The 22,624-nt window shown below is 38.3% G+C and overlaps 3 protein-coding genes across 4 annotated transcripts; all 3 read right to left on the minus strand.

Moving 5' to 3' along the window:
* Window positions 1–2,329: 2,329 nt before the first annotated feature.
* On the minus strand, window positions 2,330–17,254 carry sec31b (SEC31 homolog B, COPII coat complex component). 2 transcript variants are annotated; one of them, XM_014976874.2, is made up of 26 exons: window positions 17,142–17,254; window positions 16,129–16,361; window positions 15,486–15,681; window positions 15,303–15,398; window positions 14,895–15,035; window positions 14,286–14,428; window positions 14,095–14,194; window positions 13,848–14,009; window positions 13,344–13,496; window positions 12,761–12,991; window positions 12,603–12,677; window positions 12,410–12,502; window positions 12,207–12,318; window positions 11,911–12,089; window positions 11,242–11,368; window positions 10,914–11,059; window positions 10,219–10,392; window positions 9,957–10,109; window positions 9,663–9,855; window positions 8,101–8,493; window positions 7,900–7,938; window positions 5,814–5,872; window positions 4,797–4,922; window positions 4,570–4,689; window positions 4,388–4,459; window positions 2,330–3,709 (listed from the first exon to the last, which is right to left on the minus strand). In XM_014976874.2, exons 2-26 carry the CDS (start codon window positions 16,329–16,331, stop codon window positions 3,530–3,532), a joined length of 3,666 nt encoding a protein of 1,221 aa, XP_014832360.2. In that variant the 5' UTR covers window positions 16,332–16,361; window positions 17,142–17,254; the 3' UTR covers window positions 2,330–3,529. The 2 variants fall into 2 exon arrangements, with proteins under 2 accessions (XP_014832360.2, XP_014832361.2); XM_014976875.2 differs by lacking the exon at window positions 7,900–7,938.
* Window positions 17,255–17,500: 246 nt separating this feature from the next.
* On the minus strand, window positions 17,501–19,710 carry ndufb8 (NADH:ubiquinone oxidoreductase subunit B8). The gene is made up of 5 exons (XM_015001253.2): window positions 19,557–19,710; window positions 19,210–19,336; window positions 18,971–19,070; window positions 18,337–18,492; window positions 17,501–17,661 (listed from the first exon to the last, which is right to left on the minus strand). Exons 1-5 carry the CDS (start codon window positions 19,687–19,689, stop codon window positions 17,569–17,571), a joined length of 609 nt encoding a protein of 202 aa, XP_014856739.2. The 5' UTR covers window positions 19,690–19,710; the 3' UTR covers window positions 17,501–17,568.
* Window positions 19,711–20,476: 766 nt separating this feature from the next.
* gpx9 (glutathione peroxidase 9) lies at window positions 20,477–22,484 on the minus strand. The gene is made up of 5 exons (XM_015001254.2): window positions 22,260–22,484; window positions 22,077–22,170; window positions 21,085–21,215; window positions 20,856–20,986; window positions 20,477–20,775 (listed from the first exon to the last, which is right to left on the minus strand). The coding sequence occupies exons 1-5, from the start codon at window positions 22,389–22,391 to the stop codon at window positions 20,718–20,720; spliced, it is 546 nt and encodes a 181-aa protein (XP_014856740.2). The 5' UTR covers window positions 22,392–22,484; the 3' UTR covers window positions 20,477–20,717.
* Between the last annotated feature and the right edge of the window lie 140 nt (window positions 22,485–22,624).

Consider the following 22,624-nt stretch of genomic DNA (forward strand, 5'->3'; position numbering starts at 1 on the left):
CTCCTTCCAAAACCTTTTTCAAAACTGTAATTTGATATAGATATTGAAGTCACAATATTGACTATGAGCAAAGCTGAGAAGTAACAAGTTACATTTACTCAGTTACTTTACTTAAGGAACTTTTCTGAAATGTACTCCCACTAGTATTTTTACTACGCTGTACTGTTTACTTTTACTTCAGTTATTTTTTTTTATGAAGTATCGCTACTCTTACTTGAGTAAAATTTCTGGATTCTCTGCCCACTGAGTGACTTCAATGAATCCGAAACAAACATGTTTTAACTAAAAATTCACCAAAGACACACAACTGCAGTTTTGGTTAACGGTTCACGAGTTTTATATTGAAACAAACTGTTTTATAAATAAATTATTTTGCTTGACTTTTTTATTTTTTTTTTGTTACTCATATGAATTATTGTCATTTTGGTTCTTAAAAAAATATGTCCACTTAACTTTTTATTTTGGTCCATCTGATGATGGAATTTTTAGATATTAAGATTTGATCAATCAATCAATCAATCAATCAATCAATCAATCAATCAATCAATCAATCAATCAATCAATCAATCAATCAATCAGTCAACCAATCAATCAATCAATCAATCAATCAATCAAATTTTATTTGTATAGCAGCAAAGCATTTCAAGGTGCTTTACATAATTAAAAAAACAAAATAAAAAGCATGTGACATTGAATAAACAGTAAAAAAGAGAAAGAGATTTTGAAAACAAAGGTTTTAAAAAAAGATAAAAACATACTGTTTTTATCTGATCAGTTACTCTTTAAAAATGAAGATGGATATTTATTTATTTATTTAACTTAATTGTATTATCTGAATATGCAAATATATAAAATATCTTTCTATGAGTAAAGGTGCGCTGCATGTCCACAGTGGTGATTTCGCAGGACCATGACTCCACAAACCTACCAGGACTGCAGTGATATATTCAGACAGTCCCGTCAGCACATTTCTCCCACATGATAAACCGAGTCGCCCCAGATGCCTGATTGGCACGATCCGGAACGCGTCCGTGGTGTGATGTGTGTGGAGATGTTTCATCAGCTTTCTATGGGCCTCTAAAGAGGCGACAAAGTTCACTAAAGTTCAACCTCACCCCCCACCCCACCAAAAAAACCATCACGTGTTCATAATCGCATCACCCAGCTCGCGGCGTGCGACTGAAAGCGGCCAATCAGGAGTCGGGTTTTCACTTCTGATTCCCCTGGACCAATCGAAGCAGAGCGCGAGAAACAGCTGGAACGACTTTATATTTATTAGGAGCTTTAGTGGCCCACGGGGCGAGTGATTAATTACTTTAACACTTAACATGAGGCGGAGGAAGGGTCCTGAATTAGTCTGGTGCATTCATGTGCCCTGACTCAGGGTAGGAACTGAAATGAGCGGTTGCTGTGTGACAGACCTCCATTGAAAGCATACAGAGAGAATGCCTGTCCAAGTTTGTTGAAAACTTGATGTGATGTGCTTACACGAAATCATGTCTGCTAATCGCAATGTGCTGAAACGTTTCCAAAAAGGTCTAGTTCAACATAGAGAGCTGATATTTTTACATTTAAAGATTCTTTAAAAGGTACTAAACAGGTACAGAAAGACTGGCGCTTGTTTTGTTAACAGCTGGTCTTAATAAAGGGATGGTCCGTCATTTTTCCAAGAGTGATTCTAGCTGTTACAAGGTTATACATAGTGAATATCTAACCTGCAGTATGTGACTCTCTTGGCTACTTAGTGAAAATCCAGGTTATTAGCTCCTATGCTAAAGGTGGTGTCCAAACAAGGCCAAAATAAAGTGGACTTCCATTGAATTAAAACAAATCCAGTCCAAAAAATGATGACTTATGCAAATGTGATTTCATGAGCCTTTAAACCAGCATCACATTTGCTTTTGATGCTTATTTATACAGGTTACCATGCAAAATATATGCTAAGAAATGATGTGTATGTGGTCGGAGTAACTGTCTGATAGAAAAGTCACTGGGGGAAAAAAAAACAAAACACAACTGTTATAGAATTTTTGCTATTCACTCCACTAACATAACATGAGAGATTATTGGCACCTGAATCTGGATTTAAATTAAAGATGCCAAGAGTATTTTCTTGAGCAGTGCTGGTAAGACATCTTCCCTGAAAATTTCAAAAATCCTGAATTATTGCTTCGACTTTTGCTTGATATCAGTCAAATGTATTAACATTCTAAATTAAACTAGACAATGCTTTGCCAGACTATCCCTGTAGATTAAATCCAACCTGTGACTAAAAGGACCTCTTGCACCCAGTGAATCAAAGAGACATTTTATGTTTGAAGACTTCAAATATCGTAAGTGGAACTTTATTTCAAAAAGATACCGAAATGAGTAAAGTAAGCAACATGGATTGTATAAATATCTGTGTAACCAAAACAGACACAGTGAGGCACTTTCCTGCCCTCTGCCGTCACAAAACAAACCCAGAGTTTAATTCTTTTTTTTTTTAAGTAGCTACAAAACTATGAACATCATCTGTAATTTGTCAGTTTGTAAAGATTTGATCATTACATCTATGAGATTTTTTTTTTTTTCAAAACAGATGTTACAAAATACAACATTGCTGTCTGCATGGAAGATGGAGTAACAGGACTTTAAACAGAGAGAGTGGCTAATTTCTTTATGATTCCACAGAAATTATTTGAAGTTTTGTTCTAAAAGCTACTGTTTGAATTCATCTTAGGATAAATGGAAAGCATGCACATTAATGCAAATATGGAGGGAAAAAATATCATTCACACAAGCTATCAAAGTTCAATCTGATAAAAAAAAAACAAAAAAAAAAAACGTTTGACGGGACATTCTTCTTCAGTGCTTTGGCCCAAAGACTCCCCACACCGTCATTACAAGAAATCAATCCTCGGAACAATCGGAAGTTCAAAAATGCTTTTGATGCCGTTTGTTTTTACAAAATGGTTCACACAGCTGTGTCAGTCTGTCCCTCCCTCACACAGAGAACACAGACGGAGTGGATTGTAAGGACGACCCAGATTTTATTCTCATGATTTATGAAAGTGTGAGCCCTGGATGTGTTGTTTTTGCAGCTGGAGCGCTGCATGCATTTTATTACACTTTTCCCCCCCAACCCCCCCCCCCTCCCCTCCCCCCAAACATCCACGAGCGCCATAAAGGAAAAATACACACTGCAGTACAATGTAACGCGTTTTATGGAAATACACCTGCTTTGCATCAACTGTTTTCATGTATTACATCACTATTTTCAACTCATATACTCAGCCACTTTCTGAATACATTCATGTTTTTTTTTTTTTTGTTGTAAAAATCAGCACAGCAACATCAACAGACATCTACACAGAAACCTCCACCTCACTGGCTCAAACAGCCGCGGCGTCCTCTGGGAGGGAGCGGGTTCCGTAACGCTAATCAGCCATTATTCTCGTCGTTGACACGTCATCGGCTCTTTAAGGAAATAAATATGCATTCAACAACATGGTAACACTGAAGAGTGGTCGGTGTTGTCTTCGGGGTGTTAGACGCCCAGCTTGTTGGCGATGGTCATGAGCACTTTGAGGATGGGCATGAAGGCAGAGATCTCGCTGAAGTTGCTGCTGCTGACCACCTGAGTGTGGATCTCCAGGCCCCGCTGGTAGTTTTGGCTCGCCACGCAGCGGCTGATCTCGTGGAGTCCGCTCAGGATGTTGTGAGAGAGCTTAAAAAAGAAGAAGTAGCATTTGGTAACTTGTTATGCCGTAGTTATGTTTTCCAGATTATTCAACTCTTGTATGTTTTTCTCAAATAAGCAGGGAACTTGAATCTTAAGTTTAACCTCTAAAATCCCCAGTCTAGTGGAATGGGCAGAATATTTCTGGGTTTAAGCCAATAAATAATTTACAATCAATTTGTTTTACCATTCATGTTTTTTTTTTGCTGTCTTTTTTCGTTTTGTAAGAGTAGTATAAACTCAGACTTCCTTGAACTGCTTATGAAAATTTATATTTTCCCCAATTTATTTTCATGCTGAAGAGGAGTAAAAAAAAAAAAGAAAGTAAATTTATAGATACATTTTATAGTACTGTCAGGCTTTTAATAAAAAAAAGATAGATTACTTTTTTTACCAGAAAAAAAAAGTTTTGGGCTCTGCTCTATAAGTTAGAGTATCAGTTAAAAAAAAAACATGCTGTAGACAAGAAAGCTGACATTTTTGTTTAGCGCTGTCATGGAGACACTCTGATCAGCTTCAGTTAGTTGACATCACGTCTCCGAGAACATATTGATCACCACGCAGCCTGCATGCTGACCACGAGCCGTCCGCTGCAGAACAGGCCCTCCCTGCTCCCGTTTGACTCAGGATATGAACGATTCTGCTTGAACACAAAGCGATCCTTACCGACTGCTCTCTCAGCTTGTCGTACAAGTGTCCCAAACGCTTTCCAGCATCATCGAGCTTCCTTTTTGTTTGCTGAAAAAGATTTATATGTTTTATGTTACCACATACTTTCCTCTGCAGGGAAAACAGGCTGCGAAATGACAACAAAAACCAACAGTAGAATGAAAACACGGCTGACTTACAGGATCTCCTGCAGCGAGCTGGCAGCGCTGCACCAAGCTGTCAAAGGTGGTTTTGAGGACCATGTGCTCCGCGGGGATTTCTTTCTGCTCCACTCTCTCTGCTGGCAGCTGCTGGAGGAGCTGAGCGACAAACACGCACAAATGAAAAAACATAAAAGCTGATGCCATTCCTGACGAGCGCAATACTGCTGAGGATTCAAGTAACCGGCCCTCCGTCGGAAACAAACCTGTACGTTTGGCTCCTGAGGGGCTCCGGGTGGGACTTGGGTGTGGTTGTGTGGCTGTGGGGCCTCCACTGGGAAACCCATCACAGGAGCAGTGATGGGGGCTGGTGGAGTGTAGTTATCAGGGAGCTGTACACACAGAAAGGTTCAAATGTGATACATAGAAATATGCCTTTTAATTTGTTTTCCTCGGCTGCAAAAAGTGAAACATAAACTGGTACTGAGGCTGGTTTTCCTCAGAGTATTTATTTTGAACAGACTATCAAAAGTAAAAAAAAAATGAAAGAAATAAGAATTAGTCATGCCAATTGAACACAATTTGTTCAAAAAGAAGCAGGTAGAAGATAAAAGATCTTTTGATCTTCTGAGTTGCTGCACTACTGTTTTCCTACTAACATGCAGCCTTAACTTCAGATGGGACTGAAGGTTTCTGTTCAGTAGGATGAATGTGAACTCTTACAATCAGTTTTGACACAAAACTTCCAGGAATCCACTGAGAAATTGATGATGAATAGAGATTTCAAGTGTCAAAATCAAGATCTCAGCAGTCTCCTGAAGCAGGACATGAACAAGAGGTGGCCAGACATCTGATGGACTAGAAGAATTTTTACAGGACAGGATGGACGAAAAAATATCTCAAAACACGATAAGATGAAAGAAAGAAAAACAAAACAAAACAAAAACCCTGAAAAGTATCACATTTGCATGCCAGAAAAGTTGTGAAACTGCTCATCATGTTTTCATTTTGTAGTATTAAAACATGACATTTTAACAGGAGTATTTACTCGTTTTAGATTCACAGTAAATGCTGCCACAGAAAAACCAAACTGACATTTTATGTCATTTATTGAACAACATTTGGCCTTAGGAGCAGTAGTAGTGTTTTTGAAAAATACTCGTATGTTAAGAAGAGACTAACATTGGCCAATGTTGATGCTGATATGCATCCCTACTATAAACATTAACCTTAAATGGTTGACTTCTTTTTTTTCTATCATCAAGCAATGAATGAATAAATACCTTCTTCTTCCTGGGTCCAGTGCGAACTGCTGGTGGATCATTCCAGCCATCATGTGGTCCTACATAAAAAATATTGTTAGTTTTTACATGGGGAAAAAAAAAATCCCAACAGATAGAAGTAGATGGCCAAAAATGCACGCAGAAAGCTGCTTTCATACTTGGAACTGATAACATGTACAAACAGTGTTGTGAAAACGCCGCAGACGAAACCAGTCAGACAAGACTTGTGTTTACTTGTGTGTGCAGCTCACTGTCTGCTGCTGAGGTGCAAAACTCATACAGTGTTTTGCAGAACTACACTGCTCAAAAAAAATAAAGGGAACACTCAAATAACACATCCTAGATCTGAATGAATGAAATATTCTCATTGAATACTTTGTTCTGTACAAAGTTGAATGTGCTGACAACAAAATCACACAAAAATCATCAATGGAAATCAAATTTATTAACCAATGGAGGCCTGGATTTGGAGCCACACACAAAATTAAAGTGAAATGTTCCCTTTATTTTTTTGAGCGGTATATTATATCCCTTGAATTTTTCCAAAATTGTGACGTTAACGGACGTTATTAGGTTTTATGTGAGGGACAAATCACAAATCACGCACATAACTGTGCACGGGAAGAAAGTGATTCACGATTTCCAAAGGTTTTTCCAAGTAATTACAAAAAGTGCGGCGTACGTTGGTGTGTGGTTTTCTTCCAGGACTGATCTGTATTGAGATCCACTCAACTCCCCAACGAGCCTCCCTGTTCTGGCCAAAGCAACAAATCCCCACAGCATGATGCTGCCACCACCATGCTGACTTATAACTTCCAACTCTGGAAGCTTTGCAGCAGCAATGTGACTAAATGAGGAAAAAGTCAAGGGGTATGAATACATTTTCAAGGTACTGTAGCTGGCATGTATCAACTCCTGAATTTTAGCATGGCAGATATGTTCTCTAGCTCGCCTCTCTCCCAGTTATTTGGCTTTTTTTTTTTTTCTTTAGCTTATGGACTTGCAAATGATTTCCCAATTAAGTCTGAATACGACGCTTTAGATTTCTTGTCACCTTTGAGGCAATGTTAGTCTGCATAGCAACACACTGCAAGTTAAAACATGTTTTTTCAACCGCTCAGATTTGATGGGTTTGAGCAAATTCAAACAGCGAAGTAAGGCAAAACATATGGGAAGCTTTCTATATGAAGTTCTCATAAGTAACAAATTAAACTACAAGCAATGCGTTCAGTTTAGGGTTAATAAATAGCTAGGAAAAAAATGTGGTGACATATAACGCCTACACTTTTATTTAATAATAAACCATATTAAGCAAGCCTTGAATGGTGATTGGCAGGAATCAAATAAAATCTTTTTTTTTTTTTTTCCTGACAGGTGATTGCATAACGTCTAAGCACAATCGGTAACAGCAGCACTGTTACAGAGAGAAGAGTCAAAGTGACCTACTTTCAGTATCAGTCAGAGAAAACACAGAAGTGTTGGAAGGTATTTAAATGACACATCAAGATAAAGCTTGAGGGAGTACAGCACAGCTGCAGTGTTTTGTCTTTCTGAACTTTCAGTTCTGGCAAAGAAGGTGCTGGAGTTGGAGATGGCTACGGTAAACATCTACGTTCTCCAAGAGCGCTTTGTCAGCAATGCTAACCATGCCTATCACTAAAACAAGGTGCTAATGATGGCTTAAAAAGTCAATTTGCTAATCATTAGAACAGCAAATTGTTCTGAATATTGTTGCTATATCTTCTATGCTACATTTTTGAGAATAAATAGGAAGAGGCTAGGTCAGTGGAGTACCAAAGCTAGAATCCAACCACAAAATTAGGATCATTGAATACTTCTAACTTAATGAAAAATAAACTTTAGTTACATTATTTTGGAATATAGAAACTCATTTCAGTCGTCTAAAACCTTTGAAATCTTCAGTTATTGGCTGATACAAGCGACAGACAAGCGGAAGCAATTCAACAGAAAAAGGAAACTTGCTTCAGCTATTGCATATGCATCATAGTCTACATGTTTCTGCTTTTCTGTTCATGCTGTTCTATTATTATAATTTTTTTTTTATATCAAGCACTCGTTGCGTCACCTTGATGATCACACTCGAAATTCAGCCAGGGAAACTTTCCTGCAAATTAAAAACGGTGTGACATCTGAATACAAGTGTTTTCTCATCACTATCACCCTACAGATGATGTTCTTATTTGGTAAAAATAATAATAATAAAAAAAATGTAACCAGGTTAAAGGAATTTCACTTCTGACTGGAACATAATTGATCCCATGTGTACCTGTAGGAGGGGGAGCAACTACAGGGGCCGGAAAGGGCTTTGCTGCAGGAGCTCCAGGGCCTCCTTGGGGATATCCAGCTCCCATAGGAGGGAAGGAACTAGATGCCATGGGGGGTGCTGGGCCTTGGCTGTGGAAGCTGCCAGGGAAAATGGGACCTGGTGCTCCTGGTTGCGAGCTGGGCGGCGTCATGCCTGCGGGTAAAGAGGTAGACGGTACAAATCCTATAGGAGGCACCCCGGGGCTCGGAGTAGGGGGCAGGCCTCCAGGGGTGGAGGATGAAGGTGGCAGTGGAGGCCCTGCCAGGCTTGCAGCTGGCATGGGCGGGCCAGTGGGAGAGAAGGGGCCGCCACTGGAAACGGGCTGAGGCTGGAATGGCTGATGAGAAGAGAAAGCTGGAAATGGACAGAAAGAGGAAACATTTACTTAAAACACAAAGTCTAGAAAATGATCATTCTAACATATTAATAAACAGTATTTTTTTAAAAAAATATTCTCTTTGACTTTTAAGTCAAAGAGAATATTGACATGTGTTGCAGATTTAATAAAAAAAACCCCAAAACACTAAGATGTCCAGAAGGAACAGGTAAACTTTAACTTCATAATGTTCTGGGTTTATACATTAATCTATCATTTCCATGTTTATGAATTTATATTAAATAGTAATAAAAAAACAATAAGTGTTAACTATATCATATTTTAGCTCTATCCTCATAATGGCTGCTAAAGAGTAGATGCAGCACAGTGAATCAAACACTGAGTAAAACCCAAGCTAAGAATTTCATGTATCCGTCTCTGAGCGGTGATTTAGGAGCAAATTCATTCTCTTTTGATGAGTTTACAAGTAGCGCGCTTCTCAAAAGAACTGTGCTCCCGAAGATTTAAAAAGTAAAAGCTCTGAGGAACATCAGAGTTCTCAGAAAGAGAAAAAGAATTCCCGCAGGTAAGTTGACAAAGAAAACAACAATCTTATCAGATCAAGTTTGTATGACCTGCTAAATCTGTCTGACCTTGCTGAAAGAACAAGGCGACTGTTCTGCTACTGATAAAGACGTTGTGAATTTTTATTTTACATTTACGAGCATGCGTATGAGAGAGCGAATGTGCAAGCGTGTGTATGCAAGCGTTCAGGTGGGAGTCTTTTACACTTTCAGATCAATCCATCTTCACATCGACTCTGCTGTGCGCTGATGAAACGCTCCCTCACAGCTAGACGCTGCTACCATTTTGCGCAGTGGGGGCGGCGTGTTAGTTTCACTTCACTAAAGTTTTGTCTGTAAACCACAAAGGTCCATTTTTGTCTTCTCAGACGAAAACATTTTTTTTTCCACTTTCATGCGGTGTGGCCTCTATGGCCTTAAATAGGTTTGTTATTTAAGTGTGCAGAAGTGTGTTAGTAGAGTCGTAGTTGCGATTTGGGAGATGCTTGGGCAAAGGGGTATTTTGCTTTATAACAGGAAGTCACACTCAAAGATTGTAGATTAAGAAATATGAAAAAATTCAAATAAGGATACGATACATTTTGCCAGACAGATTCTTTAAGCTAATTTTCAAGCTGCCAAACCTGGAGCTGTAGCAGGATGTTGCGGATAGGAAGGCCTTACAACTGGGCGGGTGGAACTGGGCGGATGTGCATGAGAGGATGGTGGCAGACCTGGGCCTGGGTTGGGTGGAGGAACTTGAGGAGTAAACATTGATGGCATTGGAGGCTGCTGTTGTGAAGGAACCTGTGGTGGAGCAGATGGCTGGAACTGACTCTAAGGTTAAAAAAAAAAAACAAACAAAACAGTATGTTGAGCAATTTAAACACAAATGCTGTGTGGAATCATGACTGAATTTACGGCTAAGCCATCTCTACCATGATTGGTGCTTTTGGTGCAGGAGGCTGAGCAGCAGGAGTGGGATTAGCTGTTGGCACGCCGACCTTGTTGAAGGAGTTTGGAGGTTGCTGTTGGGCAGCAGCCTCTCCCTGAGCATGGTACAGCCGGTCTCTCAGCATCCTGATGCCAGGCTGGTGAGAAAAAAAGTTGTACAGAAACCAAGATTTGGTTAATTCAAGTGAGAAATTACACAAAGTCAAACTAGAGGCTTTAAAATAAGATTTTTTATTTTTTTTTTACTTGGTCTGAGTTGTCAGGCAGGTATGTCATGGCAGTGGCTAAGCTGCCCTCTGCAGCCAGGATGCCAGCGTAGCAGGTCAGCTTCTCAGCCAGCACTGGGCTCTGCACTGCCACCTCACTGTTGCGGAGGCGCTCAATCGACTTCCGTAGCATCATCACTTTTTCAACCAGATCCTACAAAAAAAAAATAAAACAAAACACAATATTCACATAGATCCATGCACAGTTTTAACACAGGCTTCCTACTCCTTTCTCTTAAAGACTCAAATTTCTAACAAAAAGTGAGGAAAATCAATTTTCGTTCCAAACTGGTCAGACATAGATTAGATCTATTTCAAATACTAAAACACTTCTGAGCTGGATTATTCTGTATTAAAACAAAACACAACTCACTTTTTGATCTGTGAAACCAATATTTAGTTTGTACAAATTCATAAGAACAGAAGTTTAAATTATTGTTTGCCATCACACCTTTTTTTTTTTTTTTTACATAGTTTTTATGAGTGTATGAATCTGTACTATCACAGATTAACTCCAAAAACAATCAACTAGAAAACCAGCTCTTGTGAGGAAAATGAACATAATACATACTAAATAGTAAAATAAACTTTTAACATTTTGCTAATTTCTTAAAGGTCTAGAAAAATGTTAAAGTAGCTTTTATACCGATGCAAACATCCATACTGAGATTGTACCTCTAGCCCAAGAGGGGAAGAACATTCCCTGTGCAAGGCCCAACACTCCACCAGCTTTTCAATGTTCCCAGAGCAGATGTAACACAAACAGGCCTGCAGGCAGCGCTTCTCTGTGCCCTCGTGCACCAGCCGGTTTCCCAAGGTATCTGGCGGGACATATGGCAAAACTCCAAAATATTAAAGATAGAAGAACAACTGGAAATGGAGCAAGGACATGCATAGACTGGTGTTGGTGAGAAAGTCAAACCCTGAACTGCAATTTTACAATTCCCAGAGAGGGGAGGCATGTCAGGGTTCAAGTCGCACGCCAAGAAATGTTTAAACTTACCGCAAAAACAAGCAAAGTCTTCAGGGTGAGCGTAAGTCAGCAGAGCAGCAAGAGCTTCCTTCCAGTTGTCCAGCTCACAGTTCTGCACGATGTCCCTCCAGTTCTGGGTCACCACTGATGATATAAGCTGGAGTTTGTGGGAAATAAATTATGATTTAGCAAAACATTATGTTATATGAAGCTATATAGACTGATTACACACAGATATATACAGGCTACTTCAAGCATATATATTTAAATAGTTAATGCTACAGAAATCGGCTGTTCACAGAGTACTGTATCCATTGCACACTAAAGGAAAGTTGAGAGGAAGGAAAAATTGCAGTAGAAAATATGTATTACCTTGATTATCCAGGCCATTGTATGACATTTCTATATTGAAAATCCTTTTTTTCATCTGTAATATTCATATTTTCTGAAAAACTGAAGGTTGTTTTTGTGCTAACCCACAATAATCAGCAAAAATAACCTCTTATATATATATATATATATATATATATATATATATATATATATATATATATATATATATATATATATATATATATATATATATATATATATATATCACACTGGATGTAATGAATCCATATAATGTTTCTGACTGAAAAGATTTAACTTGTCATTAATATTCCAGTTTACTGAGAAACACCTGCATCACAATCTTACCATTGATATGCTGTTTTTTTGCTTGCTTAGGTATTTCTGCTGTGTCTTCTTGAGAAGGTCCTCTCCACCGCTGATGGACAGCAAAATGGCCTCAGCATAACGACCATCATTGAGACACAAATCCACGGCTCCCTCAAAGTTGCCAACCAGCAGCGCCTGGCTTATCAAACCGTCAGTGTCTGCAGAAACGATTGGCATTATGAATCAGGTGATCAACAGAAACTGCCTCGATTACAGTAAAAACAAACAGCAATGAGAAGAAAAGTTATTCTTATTTATTAAAGAAAGGTTTTTACCACATGATACAGGGATTTGGAAGGTGGAATTGTCCTTGGGAGTATGACTGAAGAAGTCTGCTGGTGAAATGGACCCTGAGGTTCTAGCATCAGCTGCAGCTTCATCTGATCTCTATAGAGAGAGAGAGAGAGAGAGAAAAAAGGAGATTTTATTCTTCCACTAGTTACGATTTCAAAACTCACAACTGTGGAGAACATCTGACCTCAGTTGTGAGACGCTGCATCTTCTCTGCAAGATCTTTGGCATCGACTCCATGGCCGTTGGACTGAAAATTCTTCCCCAGACATTTTGAAATCTACATGAAGATAATGTTTTTACAGCTACGACGTGGTATGACTCAAAGGAAAGGTAAGAAACATTAAAAACAAAAACAAAAACAAAAAAAAACAGAATACCTTTCTCTCCAATTCATCTTTGCTGAAACCCAAAAGTTTAAGGAATTTAATACGGGCCTCGTCCTCAAAGTTGACCTGTAATCCGAGGAATGTGACACGTCATAACCCCAGACTGAGTGAGAGATTCAGCTCGTGTCTAAACATGAGGAGACTCATACTAGAAGGAATTTCCATATGTCCTGTTCCGCATCCGACTTGGCGTTCTGAATCTTGGCCTGGCAGTAGTTGTTGAAGGAACCCGACTGCAGCGCCGCCTGAAGCTCCCTGGAGCGTTGGAGGAACTCTGTCTCCGTGGTAACCTGGCTCACAAACACTTGTCTGGGGACAGGCTGGGGGCTTTGCACCGGAGGAAGCTTTGGATTCTCAAAGGTTATCAGCTTTCCACCAAACTGAAAAAAAAAAAAAAAAAACCAGAAGAAAAACAAGTTCAATACTATGAAAAAACATGGTGTGTATCTAAATCCAAGAAGAATTCATCCCCTCTGAATATTTTCACATTTTCTTCCAAGTTTTTGCAACCACAAATTTAAATGCATTTTACTGGGATCACAGTAGTTCATAATGGTGAAAAGGAAGGTAAAAAAATATATGGTTTAGTTTTCAAACTTAAAATAACAATAATAAAAAAGAAATAAAAGAATCTGTAAAGCCAGCCTTTGTATTCAGACCCCTTTGTTTGGATACTCTTAAATAAAATCCAGGGCAACCAAACAGGATGAAATATTCTAATATCACACTTACCCCAAAGGAAGCTCCCACTGGCCTGCGCACCCATTTAGGTGGCTTCTTCAGAGGAGGAACGATGGTTTCCTGCACACTGGGCTGAGGAACTTGTAGAGGAGGCAGCACTTGTCCCGTACCAAAGGGATCCATTGTATCAAATGAAGAGGATATCTGGTAAAATATAAAGAACATGATTTGTTCAATTAACAACTGCATGCTAAATCAATTCAGTTGTTTGTAGAACAGAATATCTCTTTTTCCATTTCCAAATAAATACAAACACAGGAAAACTTTCACATGTTTAAATATGTGCATCAACTCTTTCTTTTTAGTACTTCCGCTATAATAAACTGTTGTTATGGATGTTTGTCAGGGGAAACACCAGTTCTCTAGGAAGTATTTTCTTTCCTCTTTCAAATTTAGCTATTAGTCAGCGTGATTTCCTTTACAACAGCACCATCTCGTGGACAGACAACTAAATGTTCAAAACTTTTAACATTTAAACTTTAAACTGGTAATCACCATGTCAGCTGTGCTTTGCTGCTGAGCCTTCAAGCTCCCTCCCATCACAGAGTAAACTGTGATTCTCCCATCAAACGACGCTGCTGAAAGAAGGGCCGGATTCCTGGGGCACCACTGGACATCAAAGCACCACTGGTTTGTAGTTGGAAGCTCGTAAATTACCTAAAATTTAAAAAAACAAGACACCAGTGAAGATCAATGCAGCCAATTTCAGAACTACATACTGGTAAATAAAAACTTCAAATACCTCTCCAGTGTTTGGATTCCAGCAGAGGATCCTGTTGTCTTTAGCGCTACTCAGGAGGAGCTCCGAATCGGATTGGCTCCACGAAATGGACAGAATTCCTCTGGAAGACGCCAGCGGCACAAAACTCAGAACAATCTAACAAAAATTCAATCAAATTTATGCCAACGAGAGATAAATCAATAAAACTGTACCGTTTATGATTTTCCAGCACTTTAAGGGGTGACGTAGCAAAGCGAAGGTCCCACATCTGGATGACTGGCTGTCGGTCATCTTCTGAGGCCAACACCAGCTGGGTGGCCACGTCAGGGTGCCACAGCATTCCCGAACAGTGCATCTTCAGTCACATAACAAGGTAGAATGCAAAAATCACAACACCCATTTACCATCAAAGTCTTTTCAATTAGATTTTTTTTATTTACTGGGCTGCACCTTTTATTTCAAAATTTCAGATATGAATAAAATTAAAATTGATAAGTTACTTTATTTCAGTTGTTCAAGTAAAAAAGTTAAATAAATAAAAGACATAAAGCCTTTATTTTTTTTTTTTAAAGTGAAATACTATTGCCTTTTTGATTACATTTTAAAGTGTGAAAGTTAGGGAACAGTATAGTCTGATTTCTATGTACTAGAAGAAACACTTACCAAACATTATATTATTGCAAATGTATTACGAATAGACAAAAAAATTGCTTAAAATAAATTATTAAGGGAGCCTTAATTACATGACCTGATGGACAACAGGCAAATCTCAATTATCTCTTTTTAATAACTGAAAAAAAAAGAAAAGAAAAACAACCAACCCTGTTGCTGTGATCACTGATCTTTATGATGGGCTCATTCTTCCTCAAGTCCCACACAACCGCTTTCCCACTGGGGTTAGCAGATGCCAGGATGTGCTGAACCTGCCTGTTCCACGACACAACACTGATGTCTTCAACGGGCTGAAACAGGAGAAAACAGCTGCTTGTCCAATACAAATCAGATAATTAACGGTCAGAGTGTTAAAGCACTTTGACAACTCTGGAAAAAAGCAGGTCAGTTTCACAAATAAGAGCAAAGGCGACACCATAAACAAAAGAGGTTCCACTCTTATTCAGGTTTCAAACTACAAAAACAGGAAATTAAATTTGAAAGTGACTGTGGTTTCAATTGTAAATAGCTTTATATAGTACAATAGAATCTGTGACTTTTCTAAATCCAGTACTTACCTGTGTTTTTGCTCCTGGAGTCATTGGGCTGCTGAAGTTATTTAGATCCCAGATGTAGATCTCAGAGTCATTGGCTCCAGAGGCAAGAAGATTACTCTGCGAAAGAAAAGGCCACAGATAGAAAATTATGAATTATACGAGATGTGCTTTTGGATAATCTGTCTATAATCGCAATGTATTTACCTGGAACGGGTTGAAATCAAGTGCACGGACTGGTCCTGTGTGTTTGTCACACTGCCCAACAACAGCCTCTGCTCCAGAACTTATGATAGCCTCTGGGTTATATACAGTCAATGTGCCATTTTCGCTTCCCCCAACGAGTCTCCCTCCAGTTCCATCTTCCGCCGTCCCAAAATTTACCCATACAATGCTGTGCAACCTATGGGAGCAAAACAGGCATTACTCCATTACCCCCAAAGCCCGCAAAAAATAAAAGGGCAGCCGCCCTCTACATGTGCAAAGAAGGTTGAGACATTCCAAAAAACAGTTTCACACTACAATTTCAGTTTACTTGTAAATAAAACAAAAACGTAAAACATGCAATATTTCATTCCACTTGAAAATTATGTGCTACTTTGTGTCAGTCTAGCACATAAAATGCTAGCAAAATACATCAAAGCTTGTGTGTAAAAATGTTCCAAGGGTGTGAATAGTTTTTACAATGCACTACAGTTGCAATAGTTAACAGCTATTGGCTGTAATAAGAATGCAGCATCATCCACCAGTAAGCAAAATCAAAAACCGAAACACAATGCGAGTTCTATGTACTGACTGATGGGGACTGCAGGATGTGCACGTTAAAATGTGTAAATGTATGATAGAGTACCTGTTTGTGGTGGGTAATGAACCCTTGAGCTGCATCTCCAGAGAGGGGTCGGCAAAATCCATCTCAAATATCTCTATGGCAGCTGTGGTGTTGAAAGAAGCATCGAGCTGTTGTGCTGATGTTCCTAAGGCCAGGTAGATCGGATGGTGTCCGGCAGGACTCCATGCCTGGTGGGCAGTCCTCTGAATTTCCTTCAGCCTCATCTTCAACTACAGAGGTTCAAGTTTCAAAGCCTAGGAAGGTGAGACCACCAGTGTATTATTTTATTATAGGCATTTTTTGCTGTACAGGTTAACATAACTAATAAAGATAAACAAAACCTGATGTTCTCAGTAGAAAAATAAATGCATACAGCGCTAAAATTTCCTGATTCTGGATTCCCAACTCTGGAATTGATAAAACACATTGAACCGACACCAGAAGACGACATCGCTCCCCAAATCATCCGTAGCTATCGATTTGGTTATATTCCTCCTTTTCCATTTTGCTGAAGCACAGCAACATCCGTTCAGATTATTTCTGTTACCTGCCATAGGAAATGCCTTCTAATCCAGTCTACTTCACACAGCAGTAACCCGAATAACAAAAATAATCGCACCATAATTATAGCTCATCGACAATTGATTCAAATTGATGTAGTTCTTAGTACTATAATCGTCAAGTTGCCAGACTACTATCAAATAAGATTTTTCTGTTTATCTGCCATGTAGCTAGCGAGTTAGCATTTCGCAAGCACACCTCGAATGTAGCCTTCATTAAATTTCACATTACAAACGAAATTTATTAATATTATTTAGCGTTAGGGTTAAAATGTTATATATTCAACCAATCTATGAAAACACCATATCTTAAGTTTTCCAGTTTATATACTCCCAGCCGATGCTGCTGTTGCTAGCTAGCTAGTCGTTAGCCACCACCCCAATTGCAGTACATCAAAGGCAAATAAAACAAAGGATAAAAAGACTCAATTTAAACCTCCTGGTTAGGAAAATGTGTTTTTAAGAGCAACTTACGTAAACTGTGTTACACAGCTTGACAATTTGCGTCTACACGCTCCAGTGCTACTTATCAGCGAAGCTAGCAGCCCAGACCAAAGTGCTACTGCCGTGTTGTCACTAAGCTACGGATCGCCCACAGGGACATTTTACATATAACCTCACATTTCAGCTGACCTAACGCCCTGAACTCATCGGAACCATATCTGGGATAGTACAATTGTCAGAATTATTTTTTTTTCATCTGCATATTTAAAAACATCAAGTGCTGCTTTTATTTCATGAAACAAATTATATTTAAAAACATCAAGTGCTGCTTTTATTTCATGAAACAAATTTAGTCTTTACATAGAACAAAATACAATTCCACACAGATATTTTATACATTAACGTAAGTCTTTATTTTTGCCAGAAATATATACAAGAGCAAAATTGTATTTTAGGTTTAGATTTCATAATTTTTAACTTCTTCTGGTGCCTTTGCACGATCTCCTCCTTTCTCCAAGTACAGGTTGTTGTAGGGATATTGCTTTGGGGCCTGAAACAAGAGAAATAAATGAGTGCATTACTAAATACATAAATGCAAAAATAAAGCAATGCGGAGCAGAAAAAGCAACAAGTACCCAAAGTTATCAGGGTGCATAACAAACATATTTCTTAAAGTGTTAAAGATCTGGTCTATACAAAAGTATGTAGCAGCCTTGTACAATGATAATTTTCCATATTTTCTTTGATCAAAGAGCAGAGTAGGTTGCACTAGTTTGTTTTGCTGCGTCACTATTTAGTGGCCAACTGAGCTGATTAACATTTTCCTGTGTTAATTTGTACCACAGTAGAGCAGAGTGTGGTGTGATTCGGAAATTTGCAGCAAGGATGCTTTATAATTACATATTTCTAGTATCAGTTATTTAGCTATATTGATTATTTTGACAACCATAGTAAATGGACTTAAACATGGTTAGCTTTGCCTATCAGCTCTGCACATGTACCAAATTGGTTTGATTTAGTCAAATTATATACCAGGATTTTGAGATGTATGATCTCTTTTTAAAGCAACCATCACTACAATATGTGTCCAATCCTCACTGAAATTCCATCAGCAATGTATAATGAAACAATACTAAACATAGAAAAGTCCATAGAATGAAATAATACACATTGACTTGAGTCAGTCTACTGTAATTTTATACACTAAAATTGGGTGTGTACTTACAATAGGTTGATAGGATGGAAATTTCTCCCCCATGTAGAACATGAACAACATGAACCCAACGAAACCAAACAGTTGTTTCCACATCGTTGACCACGGCACAGGGCTCGGAGATGTGTCCACTCGGGTTCTGAGGTACATGTCAAAATTCCAGTGCATCTACAATATTGGCACAACAGAACAACCTATTAATCTGATGACTCTAGATATGTTTTAAGCATTCATTTGCATATAGACAGACATTTTTGTCACAATTCCTCCTTGCAAAGTAGCTCAACCAAGCTTACATTATGTGGAGGAGCATCTAAACATCAGTTTTCACGTCTTCCCACAGAATGCTAAAAGGATTTAGTTCTGTATTTTGTGTTGTTCATTGCTATAATAAATGCACTGACGCTGGTTATTATAATGTGAAAAAAAAAGCAAAAAGTTGAGGACATATGAATACTTCTTCATGGGTGTCCAGCCATGCGAACTGTAAAACTGTATGGTATGGGACTTTGTATTTTATCTAAGAAAGCAATACATATAAATAACAAAAGCTTTAAATTGCCAGTATCTATGTTAATTATTAAGAAATAATAATATATCTACAATAAAAAAAAACTTTTAGAAGGGAATTTCATCCCTGTCTTACCGGCTCTCCCCAGTTCCTCCTCAAGTCAGGGTGGTCCCATTTGTACCAAGGGTCTCTCTCGTGTTGGGACCTATCTTGTAATTTTGGGTAATCACCGAAGCTATGGAAACAATAAAATTAAAGTGTTAGTTCCGAATGTCCATTATTGTCCATTCATTGGACTCCTTCTAAATGAGCAATGCCTATAAAATTATACCGGAATGCGACATAAGCTAAAAAGCTTTCAAAAAGAAGCTCACCCCTCTCCGTTATCCGGATACGGCTCATAGTCCTCAACCCTTAGATTGTATTTCTTTGCAGCAGCAGCTCTCTCCTCTGGGGTCTTTGGGTATGCGCCAGGCAGACTATCTTTTGTCGCACCAGAGGCTGAAACAGCAATAAAAATGCATTTCTGAAAGCAATAATGAACGTGTACACAACCCAATTTAAGACTCGCTCCACTCATTCAGAACAGCCGCTGACTCTCTGCTAGCTCGAGCTAATGGTCGCAATTCAAGGTTACGTCCATGAGAAGCTTCAAACTAAAAACCATGACAAATATGTTTAAAGAAATCTTTCATACCCACAATACTAAAACACGACCTACCTGCTCTACATCCCGATACAAGGGCCGAGAGGCCAGAACCTTTACCCTTAGTGAGAGCCTTGGCCAAACGTTGGAAACCAACACCAGCCATGTTTACTGGCTGCTGTTGTCTGACAGAATGAGAGGTACGCATGCGCGAAAACTGAACTATGGGCTCCGGTAAGGAACATTGACATTCTTCCGCAATTTACAAACATTTTCTCTGAAAAAGGCGATTAATAAAAAAATAAATAAAATTTTAAAAATCCACGTCTTTCTCAAGTAGAGAATTTCTGTTATCTGTTGTTCAGAGTTAATTTTTATTTTGCATTGTGCTGGGAATGTTTATTATGCAAAGTGGCATACAATGGTGGCTGTAACTGCAGTTGGTTCATGAGACTAAATACAAATACGCACTACACTTTAAGAATTTCATTAAAACTTTCAAGCCCATTTTTGATTTTTCTTTCAATTCAAATTTCTGTGATGATAAGTTATGATTTTTTAACGCACTCCTTTTATGTTCTTTTGTTATAGCGTACTATAATTATTGTGCTTTTTAAGTTTTATTGGACATTGTAAAATCTACACTGTTTAGTAATAATTGTAAATAATTGGAAATTGTGTATGATTTGGATATTTGAAAAAAAGTAGGCACAAAGTTGTGTTGTATTGCACATATACACTTAACAGAAAAAAAACACTAAAATTTGTGGTTGTGTAATGTGATAAAATATCATAAAGTTTAAGGAGTAAGACTCCTTTTGTACTACATATAAGGGGTGAGAGGCCAGAACCTTTTTCCTCAGCAACATCCTTAGTCAACTCTTAGAAATCAACACCAGTCTTGTTTGCAGGGCATAACTACTGCTGTGCTTAGCCGCTATATTTTTACGTTGGTTTTAAGCTAGGGTTCATCAATGATGACAATGACAAAAACAAAGTTCTAAATCTCATGCTTTATTTTAATTTAGAATCTGAATGGCAGTTCCAAGTCCATTTCCAAGAAGCATGACAGTGACATGGAAACTCCTCGAGTGGCTGAAAGGGAACTTGTTCTCAGAGAGAATGCACTGAAGCTCCTACACAAGTTCCTCTTCCAATCAGATTCAGCTCAGGTGCACATATGCATTTACTGAGTGATCATCACTCTGCCATCAGGGAGTGTTTCCCTAATGTCCATCAGAGAAGGTCTGCTATGTCTTTCTCCACCATTTCAATGGGACAGTGAAGTTCATACCTACACAGCAAGGAAGATGGCATGTAACAGAAAAAAAAAACAGCCTTAAATTAGCTGAAGGTTTTGTATGTGATATTTACCTTTTGAAAGGGGTGCCATCTGAATTAATAAGAAACTTCTCAAAATTCCATCTAATGTCATTGACACATACTGGGGACCAGTAGAACTTCTTTATATCTCCAATAAGAGGATTAACAAATGGCAGCGAGTCCTGTGGAGAACAAGAAGAGACAGAACAGCTGTGCTAACCAGAACGATTCTGAATCATTTGAGTGTATACATCTGAAATCTTTGTAGAATGCAGTATACCTTTAGATATGTAAAAAGAGGTTCTTCGTTCAACCCATTCACCTCGATCTTGGCAAAGACAGGAAACTTTGGTACAAACCCACTGCCAGGTCTCACATACTTCAGTACATTGAGCATTTCTTCATTCACCTCTAAAAACAGATGCATGTAAAATTATTTATGTATTTTATTTATTTCTGTGTTAGCACATGTCACTTACAAGTAAAAACTGTTTTATAAGTGGCATTATCATAGACTTACAAAAAGTGCTGACTGTTCCAGTCAGAAGTTTCCATTCACTTCTCATTCTCATGAATGTTGTGTTAATTTTAGGGCTTTTATGGTTGCATTTGAATTGTTCTTTTTACAGAGTGAAACAATAAAAACAACTTCAACAAATTTTGAAAATCTAAAATGGATTCACAAGTTTGAACTCACAATGAATTTTCTCGGATCCACTAAGGTTGTAAGTCTTATATCCAGGTTCAAATAAATACATATGCATCCACTAAAATTTTATTAAATTCCCCATAACGAAATGCAGAGAAACCACATTTTCCAATTGTCAGGTAGGTCCTGGCTGGATGTTTAATGAACCTTTGAATTAGTAGAGTTAATTTAAATTGGTTGGTTTCCTTCCAAAGACTCTGCCTTTAATTAAATATTTGATTTAATTTCAAACCTGTGTGTAAGAGAATAACTATGATAAATTGAAACCTATGCATTGTATTCTCTTTCTTTATTAGTTATCAAAATTGCATGCTGTTTAATCATCAAAAAGAACAATTTCAATATATCACTTCAACAGACAAAATAATATAACAACTCACCTTTTACTCCACTTTTGAACAAGGGCTTTTTATTATTATGGCGGTTCAGCAAAACAAATGTTCAGTATACACACAATGCAAGCAAAGAACTTTTCCCTATAAGTCCAACAATCTTTGCCTCATAAACATAATAAGATATAAAGAAAGCATTATAAGCTTAATTAAATCAGAGGAGAAACTTACCAGGTGACTGAAGACCAAACTGGTTGCAGGGGAAACCTAACACAGTGAAATTCAGGTTGCCAAACATTTCCATTAGTGCATTCATTCGGTGGTACTGAAAGAACATGGAAAATAATGGTTGCAGTAAGGCTATGTGGGTACACTACGTAGAACATTATGCAGTCAATGTTCTTGAAGAATCACCTCCTCAATTGTTGACCCTCAGAAGGTGGCAACATTGACAATGAGCAGCACCTTTCCTTTAAAAATGCTCAGTGGGACTTCCTCTCCTTCCAGCGTCTCAGCGGAAAAATCATATATTGACTTGTACGCCATTCTTGCTCTATGCCTTGTATATGGACTATGTTTACTGAGGAGTGAGCATTCACTCCGCTACTCTGCTGGCTGCTGTCATTCACTGAAACATAACTTGTTGGGTCAGCAGTTGTTCTGCATGATTGACTTCATTGTTCCTCTGGACAGAGGTGAGCTGGCCGAGTAGCTGACTGCTGAACTTAAAACAGCTCTTGTTTATCTTTGGAACTGGGGGATTAAGAGAACAGTTATTT

Source organism: Poecilia mexicana, unplaced genomic scaffold, assembly GCF_051168715.1.
Source record: "Poecilia mexicana isolate PSO_F unplaced genomic scaffold, ASM5116871v1 scaffold_19, whole genome shotgun sequence".
NCBI classification, from domain to species: Eukaryota; Metazoa; Chordata; class Actinopteri; order Cyprinodontiformes; family Poeciliidae; genus Poecilia; species Poecilia mexicana.